Below are 14,514 nucleotides of genomic sequence, written 5' to 3'. Positions count from 1 at the left end.
GGAACTGAGGATTGAACTCAGGACCTTGTACTGTCAAGGCAGGTGGTGGAAAAACTTAAAAATATTTTAAAATGCCTTCTTGGAGAGTGCAAAAAGAGAATGTGGAATGGAAACCAGTATGTCCCAGACGAACTCTTGCACTAATTTCTTTGACTTAGGGAGGAATAGCAAAAATCTTACTTGTCACACAGTTGTCAGAGGAACAGCAACACTTTGGGCTCTTGGAAGCCCCTGCAGAAAAGTCAATTTTCCTTGCTTTGTCCCCAGTCTGTTCCCACAGCTTTTTCGAGGATCCAGACTAGAGTGACTGGGCGGCCTTTTCCCACCAGGACACTTTGCAGGGCTGTCCCAGGGAAGCCTCGGCAGGAGGAACTGTACGATGTCCTGTACCTGCACAGCTGCCCTCCCTGGGCCCAGGCGGGCATGGGGAGTTGTGCGACTGTAGGCATTCTGCTCTGGACACCACGCCCTACGGTGAGAGCCAAGGCAGAACAGTGGCACCATGCAGTGGTGCTGCGGCACGCGCCTGAGACAGCCGTCTACACCTGGTGCACTTCCGCCAAACCGTGGGTCCCGCTCTACTCCCTCTACCCACCTGGACTTCACCCTACCTCATTGATGGCCAGCTGCTCCCCACCCCCTGCGGGGTGGCTGTAGTGGTGGCTGGAGCTGTGCAGGTCCTCGTACAGGTCCTCCTCGCTCCCCGCCTCTTCAGCGCGGATGGCGGTGTCCAGGGTTCCATCCGGCATTGCTGGAAGGAGAGACAGCGGCTTACAAAGAGGAGATGGCTGGAAAGGGTGAGCGGGACTATGTGGGAAAGGAGCTGGACGGTTTTCGGACAGGTGCTTCTTCCATGAGAGGAGGGGAAGGTTGGGAGCTAGTTTCTGAGGCCATCCCTGTTGCCAAACCGTGGCCTGGCTGGAAGGGTCCCTCGTCTGGCTTCCACACTGCCGGTCCTTGCTCGGGGCCCACTGCAGCGCGGTAGACAAAGGGGCGCAGGGATTCATCCCGCTGCATGGCATCCCGGCCCTCCCCCGAACTCGGCCAGAACCATTTACCAGTGTGTCAGCTACAGAAGGCTTCCGAGAAAAATGTTAACGTTTTGTTATGAAGTATGCAGCCAGCCTTCATATCTGTGGGCTCTGCACTTGAGGATTTGCCCCAACTCAGAATGAAAATATTTTTTAAAAAATTGTGTCTGCACTGACTATATATAGGCCGTTGTCCTGTCGTTTTCTTCTAAACAATGAAGTACAACCACTACTTGGATAAAATCTACATTATAGCAGATATTATAAGTAGTAACCTGCGGGGATTTAGAGGATGGATGAAGGTTGGGCTGTAACTCCTGCTTACCATGTGCAAGACTCTGCATTCACCAAACACAAATTAACAAACCAAAGGTACAGAAGAGGCTGCATGTCCTCTATTTCACTACTACACTGTTTACCATAAGAGACTTGAGCACTGTTGCATTTGGGTATCCACAGGAGACCTGGAACCAGTGCCTTACAGGTATCGAGGGACAACTATGTGTATCACATTGCACAAAGAGAGTATACACCATTTGCATGCAAATATAGTTTGAAATATAAAAGAAAGAGCTTTGCTGGTGTGCTTAAGAAAACACCATAATCTCAGCTTTCTATCTCTGTGACTCTCTAATCCCATTCCTCTCTGTCCTTTAGAGCTACTCAACAGGTGGAGCTTTTTATAAATCATTCCCACGCTTGTTTGTGTTTCAGCATCTGTTTCTACTGAGTTTTGCCCGGCGCTGACCATCTGCAGCAATCTCCCGAGTTCTCTCCATGCCACTGTGTGTAGCTGTGGCAGCTTCACTCTTACGGAGGCGTGGTCTTGTGTTCAGTGAATATTTCCCACGTAGTAGTAGCCTGGCTGTCCTGCAGAAGGCGGGCTGCTGCACACTCTGTCTCGGATAAGAACGGTCCTGCTGCGGACACCTCTACACACTGCCCGAGACGTCAGCAGCAGTTTCTTTGGGCTAGTATTTCTCACGTTTCTCATTACCCTCCCTACAAGCCCTTCACCCGGTGTTTCCCTGATCACTCCACTCCCATTAAATGCTCACAGCAACATACCTGCGTATTGTTCACGTAAGGTGCTCTTTGGAGGGCCACAAACCACTTTAACAACCACAGAAAGCACAGCCCTGGTGTGAATTCACGCCATCGGGTCCAGGTGCCAGGTGTGGCATTATCCACCGGCTTCTAGGTCCTGCGTAGGTCTAGTGACTCTGCCAAGTCAGGCTCCTGCGGGCACCACTGCAGCGTCACCACTGCTCTGTCCTGGCCATCGCACGGGACAGGCACGGGCACGGTGTGAAGTGGTGCATTTCGGGGTTGGGAATCTTCTCTACATTTACGGATCGTTTATATTTCCTTTAATGTGAAATAGCTGAGTTTACCATTTTATTGCTTTATCTTTAACATATTATGATGTAAAATGTACATATATGTGTACAGATATATAATCAAACTAATTCCTTCTCATTCTGTCACTCAGACGTATAACAACTATCTTCTCCCACTTTGTGGCTTAGCTTATTCTCTTCAAGGTGACTGTTGTTGGACAGAAGTCCTTAATTTTAATATAGACAAATTTGTCAATTTTGTCCTATGTGATTTACATTGGGCTATGTGCTTTTTTCCAGTTACTGGCTATTGTGAATACAACTGCTCTGGGTTTGGTGTGAACAAATGTTTCCACTTATCTGGGATAAAGGTCCCAAGTGCAATTGCTGGGTTATATGGTAGTTAAGAATCTAGCTTTTAAAACACTGCCTGATGGAGCCAGAAATGGCAGCATATGCCAGTAATCCCAGCACTCTTGGAGGATGACAAGTTCGGGCCAAGCCTCAGCAACTCAGAGAGACCTTGTTTCAAAATAAAAAATTAAAAAGGCATTGGACAAGTAGCTTAGTGTAAAGGCCCTGAGTTCAATCCCCAGTAAGGGGAAGGGGGAGGAAAAAACCCAAAAACCCTGCTAAACAGATTTCCAGAGAGGTTGTACATTTTTGTATTCCAACCAGCAGTGATGAGAGATTTTATCTGAAAGTCCACCAGAATTTTTTTTGTTTGTTTTTTTGAGACAGGGACTCACTATGTAGTTGAGACTGACCTGGAACTCACTATGCAGCCCAGGGCTGGTCTCAAACTCACAGCGATCCTCCTGCCTCAGCCTCCTGAGTGCTGGGATTACAGGCATGTGCCACCATGCCCGGCTTGTCCACCAGAATTTTTAATGATCACTATTTTATATTTTAGACATTCTGATGGGTGTATAATGATATCTGATCATGGTTTTCATTTGTATTTCCAAAAAGCTGGTGTTATGGTTTGGATCTGAAATTGTCCCCCAAAAGACATGTACTCAAGGCTTGGTCACCAGCTTGTGGCATCCCTGGGAGAAGTGGGACCTCGAAGCTGGGTCGAAGTCACAGGGGCCATGTCCTTGAAAGGGATCTCATGACCTCCACCCTTGCTCTTCTTGCCTGCTTCCTGGCGGCTGTAAGGTGAGCAGCTCTGCTCTACCACACGCCGCTTTACCACAGGCTGGCAGTAGCACAGCCAACTGACCATGGTTAGTTGGAACATCTGAAACGTTGAGCCAAGAGATTTCTTTCCTCCTTAGCAGCTGATGTTTCAGGCATTCTGTCACAACCTTGGAAAGCTGACTAACACAGCTGGTGATAGTGACATCTTTCAGTGTGCTTATTTGCTGTAAGTACCTTTGGATGAAATATCTCTTCATGTCTTTTGCCTATTATCCAAATGGATTTTTTGGTTAATGTTGATCTGAGAGTCTTTATACATTCTAGATATGAACTGTCAAATATACGATTTGCAAATATTTTCTTTCAGTCTGTAGCTCATGTCTCTAAATTCCCTTAACAAGAGTTCTTGTAGGGCCAAAGTTTTTAATCTTTATGATGTTCAGATTCTCCTTTTATGAGTCATGCTTAAGAAATCCTCACCAAACCTTAGGTCCAAAATCTTTTTTTAATGCTTTCTTCTAGAGGCTTTATAGTCTTACATTTTACATTTAAATCTATGATCTAGTTGGGGATTTAGCTCAGTGGTTCCATCGCCTGTCTCAAAAGTGCAAGGACCTGAGTTTGATTCCTGGCACCAAAAACACACAAATAAACAAAAATCTATGCTCTACTTTGAGATTTTTTTTGTTATTGTTATTTGCATAACATGTGATTTATGTCAAGATTTTCATTGTTCATAGATGGTCAACAGCTCCAGTACATTTGTGAAAAGATGACCTTTCCATTGGATTGATTTTGTACTTAAAAAAAATTAGTTAGCAAAACGGGGCATTACTGTAAATTTTACACAAATAAAAATGATTATAAGAGAATACCATGAACTACTGTACACCAACAACTTAGATAAACTAGATGATGTAGAAAATTCTTGGAAACACATACTCTACCAAAACTGACTCAAAAAGATATAGAAAATCTGAATAGACCTATAATTAGTAAGAAAGCAGTATAAGTAATCAAAACCTCTCAACTATGTAAGTCCCAGGACTGGAGAGTTTTGTTTCTACCATCTAGTAGTGAATTATACTAAAGAATAATGATACCAGTTTTTCTAAAACTTCCAAAATGAAGAGGAGGGAATACTTATTATAACTTACTATGTAAGGACAGCATTAACCTGATAACAAGACAAAGAAACTACAAGAAAGCTATGGACCATGACTAGATTTTATGCATAAAGGTGCAAAATCCTCAACAAAATACTAACAAATCAAATTCAACAGAATGTTAAAAGGATTATATATTATAGAATGCAAGGATGGTTCAGTATATGAAAATGAATCATTATGATACACATTAAAAAATTGAAGAAAAAAATATATAATTATCTCAACTGATGCAGAAAGAGCATACACAAAATTCAACCTCTTTTCATGATAAAAACACTCAATAAATGAGACTAGAAGGGAAGATCTTAACATAATAAAGAACATATATAAAAAACTCACACCTAACCTAATACTCAATAGTGGGACACCAATAGTGGGACATCTTTTTGCTCAAAGACAGGGAAAAAAAAGGATGCCTTCTTTCTCCACTTCTTTTCAACACAGTAATGGACATCCTGGTGAAAACTAACAGGTGAGAAGGGACAAGGGCATTCAAGTTGAAGATGAAATAAATTACCTGTGTTTTCATATGGCATGCTTTTATACATAGAAAACTTTCAAGATTCCATGATAAAATTGTTAGAGCTAATAAATAAATTCAGCAAAGGAGCAGGTTATAAGCCAACATGCAAAAATCAGTTTTATTTGAATAAATTTGCAATAAACATTATGTTTTATTGTATTGTTTTGTTTTTGGTATTAGAGTTCAAACTCGGGACTTTGTGCTTGTAAGACATATGGTGGAATCACTGAGCTAAATCCCTGGCTCTGCAACGAACATTATGAAAAGGAAATTTTAAAACATTTTATTACAATAGTATCAATAAAAATAAAATACTTAGGAATAAATTTAAACAAGGAAGCAAAAGATGTGCACACTAAAAACTACAAAACATTGCTGAAAGAAATGAAAGAAAATCTAAGTTAAAAAAAAATGCTGTTATTGGTGGTACATGCCTGTAATCCTAGCACTCTGGGAGCTGAGGCAGGAGGACTGCAAATTCAAGTACAGCCTGGGCACCTTAGTGACTTAGGAAGACTCTGTCTCAAAATAAAAAATAAAAAAGGTCTGGAGATGCAGCTCAGTGTGAAGGCCCTAACATGCACGTGCGCACACACACACACAAAGACACACACACAAGTGAAACAGACAAAAAAGTGAAAAAGCGTTTCACACTCATGGCTTGAAAGATAATATTTTTAAGATGGTGATACTAATCACAAACATTCTACAGATTTAATGCATTCCTATCAAAATCTCTATGGCATTTTTTTTTTTGCAGAAATAGAAGAACTCTTCCTAAAATTCATATGGAATCTCAATGTTGCCTGAATAGCCAAACTACTTTGAAAAAGGAAGAACTTGGTCGGAGGCCCCACATCCCCTGATTGTAAAACTTACTACAAAACAACGATAATCAAATAGCATAGTACTGGCGTAAGGACAGACATAACAAAGTAATGAAAGTGAATAAAGAACCCAGAAATGAACCTTCAAAGTGTCAATCGATTCTTGACACTTAGTGGGGGAAAAGACGATCTCAACAAATGGTGTTGGGAAACTGGATGTCCAAGTGCAAAGGAATGAAGTAGATCGGGCAAGGTGGCACGTAGCTATAATCCCAACAACTTGGAGGCTGAGGCAGGGCAATCACAAGTTTGAGGCCAGTCTCGGCAACCTAGCAAGATCCTGTCTCAAAATATGAATTAAAAAAACCTGTGTGTATTTCTCAGCGGTGGAATGCTTGCCTAGAATGTAGTATCCCAGGGTCACCAAACAAAATAGAAAAATGAAAAACAAAAACAAAAAGTGGTACATTTATTTAACATACATAAAAATCAACTCAAATGGAAAAAAGCCCCTAAAACTATGAAACTCTCAGAAGAAAACATGAGGAAAAGCTTCATGACATCGGATTTCAAAATGATTTCTTGGATGTGACACCATAAGCACAGATAACAAAAGAAAAAACAGATAAACTACATCAAAATTTAAAAATTTGTGTATCAAAGGGAAGCATTAGAAGACCAAAAGGCAACTCAACAGATGGAGAAAAATAAGCAAACTCCCTTGATTTATCATTACACATCACGTCATACATATGTACCGAGTTATCACTGGACACCTCACAGAAGTGAATAACTAACACCATAAGTAAAAAGTAAAAGTAAAAATGGGCATAGAACCGAATAGGTATTTTTACAAAGGAAACAGAGAAATGACCAGAAATATGTAAAGGGAATTTCCATGCCACTAATCACGGAAATGCACACCAAGCCAGTGATACACTGCTTCACACCCTCAGGGTGGTTGTCATAAAAACAAGAACAACAACAATAAAGGATAGAAAACGATTGCTGAGGAGGACATGGAGAAACTCTGGTGCACTTTGGATGGAAATGTAGCTATTGTGACAAAGTTTGGCCATTTTTTGAAAAGCAATACATAAAACTACCATGGAATCCAGTATATAAACTCTTAGATAATACCTTAAAAAGTTTAAGTCAGGGACTCAAGGAGATACCTGTACATCTATGTTCACAGCAATGTAATAGCCAAAAGGGGAAAATAGTTCCAGTATACCAGTACACATTAACAGCTGACCAGATAGATAAAGGACATGTGGCATATTCATACAGTAAAATATTATGTAGCCATAAAAAGGAATGGAGTTTTGAACACAGTGCAGCAGGGACGAACCTTGAGAATATTATGTAAAGTGAACTAAACCAGACACAAAAAGATACATATTGTATGATTCTACTTATGATTGTCTCAGTCATTTCCTTGACTTTGGGACAAAATATTCAATACCCACAACTTAAAGACGGAGAGGTTTACTATGAATGTAAAATATCTAGTACCTGCTTTATGATACATAGTAGGGACCGTGCTTTATCAGAGCTACATTTAATGATATTACTCTAGAATGTTCTCTTTCCAGATGATGATTAAGAGGCTAATAGAAAAAATGGTGCCAGGTACCACAGCAGCAACAGAACATTGCTGTTGTCTGGATATTATTCTTTTCTTTGTTTATTTTTTGTTTTTTTTTAATGGAATGTGCTGAATGTCTATAATTTTGTTCAGACGACTGCAGAACCTGGAAAAGCTGTTGCTGCTATCGATGTATAACATACTATTATTAGTCTTTATACACACACACACACACACACACACACACATATAAATTGAATTTTGGGAAACTTTAACGGTGCTGCCAACTTTGGAAAAAGTCATCCCAATTTACTGTGTTGACTTGGCATTGTACAGAAATGGACAACCATACTGGTCTAGAAATGTTAATTTATTTTTATTTTTTTTCCATCTGTACAGGGATAACACATCGTACTAAATATGTAAGGTCATATCTACGTGGGTTTGATTACAGAAACTAATAAAGTATTCTCTAAATAATGAAAAAAGAATAAGATTAGACTATAAGAGCGAGAGGCAATTTAAATATGTTCAGGGACCATTTTCATCTCCAGAATTAAGGATTATTTTGATGTTACATCATTGCCTTTTCTCTTTTACTTTCCTTTTTAGTTTTATTTTAGGATTCCCTATTTTAAATGTTCATACAGAGATTTCTTTAACTGAAATACCGAATAGTTTCTTTGGTGTGAAAAACTATAATAGTACACAGGATCCTAATGAGACAATTAATAATGTGAAATAGGAAGTAAAGGGCTAAAGGTGTAAGGAAAGTGGGAAGGGTGGGGGAAAGGTAATAAGGGAGAGGAAAAAAATATGAGAAACTGAAAAAATGGAAATAAAGTGTTTGTAAATGAGGAGGGGAGGAGGGGGTGAAGGGAGGGCAGGGACAAGGGGAAAAATGAGAATCAAGACCTATTATGTAAAGGTACAGAATCCCAATGACGAATGTAATTGTATCGTATACCTAGATTGTACCAATAACCTCAATAAAAAGAAAAAAAATAAAAAAAAAAAAAAGACGGAGAGGTTTAGCTGGGTATGGTGGTGCACACCTGTTAATCCCAGCACTCAGGAGACTGAGGCAGGAGGATCACTGTGAATTCAAGGCCAGCCTGGGCTATGTAGTGAGTTCCTAGACATCCTGAACTTCATAGCAAGACCCTATCTCAAAAATCAAATAAATAATTCAAAAATATTTTTAAAGAGGAGGAGAGATTTATTTTGCCTAATAGTTTCAGCCTGTGGTCAGCTGGCATGGTAGAAGGGCATGTCAGAGGGGAGCTGTTCAACCCACAGCATCCAGAAAGCAGAAAGTGAGACAAGAGGAGCTGGGGACAAGTATATACCTGTCTGTTACGGCTTGTGTCTAGATGTCCCCCCAAAGCCTCATGCGTCACAGAGGGAGCTGGATCCAGAGTGCGTGACTCTGGGATCGATTCAGAGTGTAGTGCTAGTATGAAGGGTGCTAGGATTAGGGGTGTGAGTGCTGCCCCACTGTAAGGGCAGGTAGCCTGGATAAGATAAAAGGAAAGGAAAGAGGCTTATAGCTGGTTGCTCACTTCCTTCGCTGTCTTCTGCCCGGCTCTGCAATGCCTCTCTGCCAAGCCACCTGCCCTACAGCCAGCTGAAACCTCTACAAATGTGAGCTACATGAACCTCTCCTCCCTTAAGTGTGGGTGTTGAATATTTGGTCTCAGCAATGAGAAGTCACTAAGACAATACACTTCCAGGTCACACCCCAGCGACCCACCCGCTTATCACCAGGCCTCACCTCCTAATAACACACTCAGCTACGGAATCTCTCGATCCAATTACCTTCTTACTCATGAGACTTTGGGGAGACACCATGCCAGCTGTCTCTGATCCTTTTGGAAATTCTGACAATGTTTAAACCACACAGCTAAGAACTGGGGATTCTAGGCAACAGGTGCCTTTATCACCTTTATCAATGAACAGCAGCCAAACAACTTCATTTTTCCGGCTAAGGGAAAGTGGGCAGTTCTGCTCAGGATGGGAACCTACTGCCAGGAGTCTCCTCAGTCCTGTTTCTCTCCTGGACTGACCTACAGTGGAAAGCCAGTGGCTCTCAAAGTGAGCTCCCCAATCTAGCAGTACTTGGAAACTGGTTAGAGATGCAAAGCCTCGGGCATCGCTGCCCTGGGACTGCTGCATGGGAAGCTGGGGTGAGGTGGGGCCCAGCAGGCTGTGTCTGCACCACCTTCACAAGACCCTGGTGTGTGCTCTGGGTCTGAGATCCAGTACTGTCCCCTAACAGAGTGACTCACTAGCTCAGTACTACAGGCTCTACAGTCTCTGGAGTGGGCTCACAGCCCTTTAAAGCACCTGGACCATGGTCTCAGAACAGAAATGAGCCCAGCATGTGGGGCAGCTGGAGGGCGCAGGAGCCTTAGCTCTAACCACCCAGGGCTTCCAGCTTGTTCCATGTACCCATTAGCTTCTAATTCACTTGGAACCATTTATCGCTGTCCACTGTGTCTGTGCCATCAGACACCACAATGGGTTGTGTGCATGTGACATGAAGATCAGAATCCAGCAGGAAAGAGGGACTAAGATGCTGACATGTGGCAAGGCCATGAAGCCACAGGCACAGGGACCCCGACCTAGCCGGTGAGGTTCCTGGACGTGCTCTGGAGGGTCTCAGGAATGTTCCAGAAGCGAGTGACTGGGCTTCTCAAGGACACAGAGAAGCTGCAAACTGGCTGCAGTGGAGTGAGAAACAGGAGAGGTGAGAGGCTCTGTGGCAGCTGGCATGAAGCGTCTTCCTGGGAAGGGCAGCAGGCCTTAGCTACATACTTGGCTCCACTTTTAGCTGAGGCATTGCCGGGGCTTCTCCTTGTGAGATGAAATGAAGTGCCCGTTCTACAGATGAGGGAGCAGAGGCCCAGAAAGGTAAAGATCTTCCTCAGACAGTACACAAGGATGAGCTGGATCTCCAGGCTTGTTGGGCTGGACTTCTGCAGGCAGGATTCCTGCTAATGTATGCTCAGCAGGCAGGCTGAGGAAGGCTGCACTCACCACCAGAGGAGCAGGCAGCACAGGAGGCAGCCAGGCATCTGCTCCATCCTCAGGTGGAACTGGTCACAGCAGCAACTGCCTGCCCTCTGCCCTGGCGGCCTTGTCCAAAAGCCAGAAGGGCAGGAAAGGGTGGCTCGTGGCGAGGCTAGCACACACCACCTCAGTGTCAGCTCATCCGCAGGGCTGACCCACTTGCTCCTGTCAGCCCAGGGGCTCCTGACCATGCGATGTCTGCCTTCTGCACAGCCTAAATCTTGTGCAGCACTCTAGTTCTGAAAACACCACAGTGGCACCTTGGTCCCGACAGCTGGTTCTGGTGGCACAAAGAAGGCCACAATGACAAGTACTAAACACATTGTCCTGGCTGGAAAGGGCAGTCACAGAGCAATCAACACCAACAAATTCTACCTAAGCACCAAGCACCAAAGGATGAGTACGAGTCCTGGAACAAAATTTCCACATCAAAATGTCAAATGCCAAATTCGACATTTATCACAGCAGTTGAGTACTAAGGTATGGCTGCATTATTAATAGATTTTATATTTTAGAGAGTTTCAAATTACAAGACAAGGCAGACAGCAGACAGTTTCCATCCTCCGGCCAGGTTCCCCTCCAAGCTCTCACTGTAGCATGGCGCGTCACAGTGAATGACTCAGTTGGATGTGCGCATATCCACTGATGTTCGTTCTTTGTCTAGACTTCTCAGGTTTCCTTGAATTTCCGTTTCTGCTCCAGGATCCCATCCAAGATCCTACAGTACGTTCAGCTCAACATTTATTTTAGGTTGCTAATAGGTTTGCCCCTGTCAGCTTTGAGCTCTTTGGTCATTCGGTAGCTGAAACGCTATACTACTGTATCCCTAGCACAAATCGTCTCTCCACAACACCTGGACTATTGTCCTCAGGTGTACACTTCTCTTCTTCTTGCTCATCTCCTGGTTCTCCTACTAGTGGACGTGCCCAGCTCATCCACGTCTGATTCAAGGTTCCCTGTACTTGGCACACAACACTGATTAGGGTCCCAGAGCTCATGTGCTGAGGCCTCTCACACAGCAGTAAAGCAGGATTAAGACCAGCCCAAGCTTCTCCTTCCTGATGCACACACCTTCTCCATACCTCTTCTGCCCCAAGAGGCTCTATAGTGGTCCTGCTTTCGTGATCAGAGTTCTCATTTCCCTTCGCCTTCCCTTCTAGAACCTTCCTTGCCCTGTGTGCCTGCCTGTTGGTGCCGTGGCATCATAATGGAAAGTCAAAGTGTGGGTATTTATATATAAAACTGGCTCAGTATTGCAGTGACTTTGAAAAGTAGTTACATAAGAAATGTATGCATCATACTTTAGCAGTAAGTAAAGCGTGGTTCTTGACATGTGGTAATTTTGTGTTAGGCAAATGTGGAGTGCCAAGGATGGGAACAGCTGTCTCTCTAAATTCAGGCTATTCCAGATTCAGGGAATTACTGATTTTTCACTGAAAAACCAGCCTGCAACACAGCATTCCAGATGACTACAAATCAAGGAATCTCACCAAATTGTGAGATTGGCAAATGCAATTCTCTATAATACAATGAAATTATCTCACATATTGTTATAATGAATATTTTAATTTTCATCTCAATGTTCAATAATAAAATCACATCACTTCTATTTTAAAGGCTATTTCCATCATGAAAGTTTTAAAATCCAAATAAAACACCATGATTGCTCATGGTAGATTACAGCTGAGCCAGTATTTAAAACAAATTAAGCTTCTAAAGTGACAGTTTCTTGCTTAGTGTGTGAACTATCTAAGTTAAATGCAATAGGAAAATCTTGTGTATGTAAAGGTACTTCACTGTGAGGTAAGACCACACATGAAAAGCTTTCAATTTCCATCCTGGAGGCCAAGCAGGCCAATATAAATTTCATGGCAAAGTTACTTTCCAAAGAGTGTTAAGTGTTCACACTCAGTGGAGTTTGCAGTGTTTGCTGGTCTCCATAGACAAAACCCACTCTCTTGCGACACATTTGTTGGGAGATCTGCACCTCTCTTCAGTTTGAATAAAAAATTTATGCAGCTTCTCTGCAGCCTATTATTTAAAAGCTGTATGATATTATTTTTATAAAATTTCAATTAAAATACAAATAAATACATTGTCAACCCTCCACAGACTCTGATTCCATGGATTCAACTAAACACAGATGAAAAGCATTTGGGGAAAACATCTCTTTACTGGCCACATTCAGATCATTTTCTTTTCTTGTCATTATTCCCTAGACAAATACGCATGACAACTATTTACATAGTATTTACATTATATTAGGTATTAAAAGCAAACTAGAGATGAATTAAAATATACAGATGCTGTGAATAGGTTATTTGAAAATACTATGGCATTTTATACAAGGCTGGAACGTCACCAAAGTTTGGTAATCATGAGGATCTTGGAACTAAATCTCCATTCATGCCAAGGGATGACTGATTGCAGATTAGAGAGCTGGGGTGCACTGTATTTTAGTCTCTCTCTCCCTCCTTTTTTTTTTTTTTTTTTTTGAGTGAGAATCCAATGTTTCATGCTTGCTGGGCAAGAGCTCTAGCACTGAGCTACATCTTCAGTCCTTTTTATTTTATTGTATTGCGAGGCACAGTCTGAGTTGCCCAGATCGGCCCTGAATTTGGAGCCCTCCTTCAGTCTTCTGAGTAGCTGGATCTCAAGAGTGTGCCGCTGCAGCTGACTTTATTCCACTTCCGAAGATCACTGTTCTACAAATGCTTCACAGGGCCCTCTGCTTCCTCCTCCCAGAGCAGAAAGTTCTTCTGTGTTTACACTTAGCATATGACAATGCCCCACTGATCACTCATCCCTGGTGACTGCTACGGCGAATCCTTCCGGTGCTTACGGTTCCCCGAGTCAGAACACGTGTTCCTAGATCTGGAAGATGTTGGTTTGTATGGGTGTCTCTCCTCCTGTACAAGGACAGAAAGTACTGGTGGCTTCCTCCCCATGTTCTTTCCAGTCAGCTGCAGACCGCTCTGGCTCTTGCTGCAGGAATGCATCAGCTTGAGTGAAAGGTGCACCCACTCCGCCCGTGGCACTGTGACTGTGTGGTATCGTATTTGGGTATTTGGAAATTTTTGCACTGTGGGTATTACAGTGGCTTCCTGTGGGTGCCACCGGCACTTGTCTGTGATCTGTTGTTAGGGCAGCACTAGGTGATGGTGAGCCACTTCCTGTGACTGCATTTCAGGTGGCTTTGAAATCTACCTGCCCATGGGGCTCCTCTGCTGAGATGCTTGGAAGTCACCTTGAAGCCAGCCTGCTTCCCCGTGCAGAACTCCTGATGCTTCTCAAACCTGCTCAGCTCCAAGACATCCTCCTGATCACATCTGACAACTACATTTTTTCACTTGCTCTAAACAAACACCTTGAAGTTATCCTTGATTCCTCTCTTTTCTCTCATGATTTACACCCAAATCTATGAGCAAATCTATTAACCCTGCCTTTTCTCTTCATCCAGAATCCAACCTTGTTTCATCCCTCCACCACTTAGCCCCTCATAGAGGTCACATCACGATTCTCCTCACAGAGTGACACAAGAGCCCTGCTGCTGGTCGCCCCATTGAACTTCTGTTCTCTGCACAACAGCCAGTGTGATCCTTGGTGGAAGACCATGAGATCCCACTCTCAGGACTCTGCCTCAGATCAGCACAGGTCTCGTACAACTGTGTGAGAGAGCACCACTAGGAGAGCATTAAACTTGTTGCCTGTGTGGCTTCCTTCCTCCTGTGCATGTCCATTTGGCCTCAGCCTGAGTGGGCTTCTGGCTAATTCAAGTAACCAGGTTTTTGTTCTTTTTCTTTTCTTTTTTTTTTTTTTTT

General features: G+C 42.9%; 1 protein-coding gene across 3 annotated transcripts in view; it reads right to left on the bottom strand.

Annotated features, from left to right (window-relative positions):
- The window catches only part of Arhgef4 (Rho guanine nucleotide exchange factor 4), a 124,647-nt gene that overhangs the window by 16,010 nt on the left and 94,123 nt on the right, over window positions 1–14,514 (bottom strand). For all 3 annotated transcript variants that reach the window (XM_010603132.3, XM_010603131.3, XM_033757219.1), the window contains one exon: window positions 612–751. In XM_010603132.3, the coding sequence (XP_010601434.2) occupies window positions 612–751 (140 nt within the window). The remainder of the gene's footprint in view (window positions 1–611; window positions 752–14,514) is intronic.

This window comes from Fukomys damarensis, unplaced genomic scaffold (genome assembly GCF_012274545.1).
Source record: "Fukomys damarensis isolate Sample0158 unplaced genomic scaffold, DMR_v1.0_HiC HiC_scaffold_29, whole genome shotgun sequence".
Taxonomy (NCBI): Eukaryota; Metazoa; Chordata; class Mammalia; order Rodentia; family Bathyergidae; genus Fukomys; species Fukomys damarensis.
The sequence above is the reverse complement of the archived record's forward strand: the minus strand, read 5'-3'. Positions and strand labels throughout refer to the sequence as shown.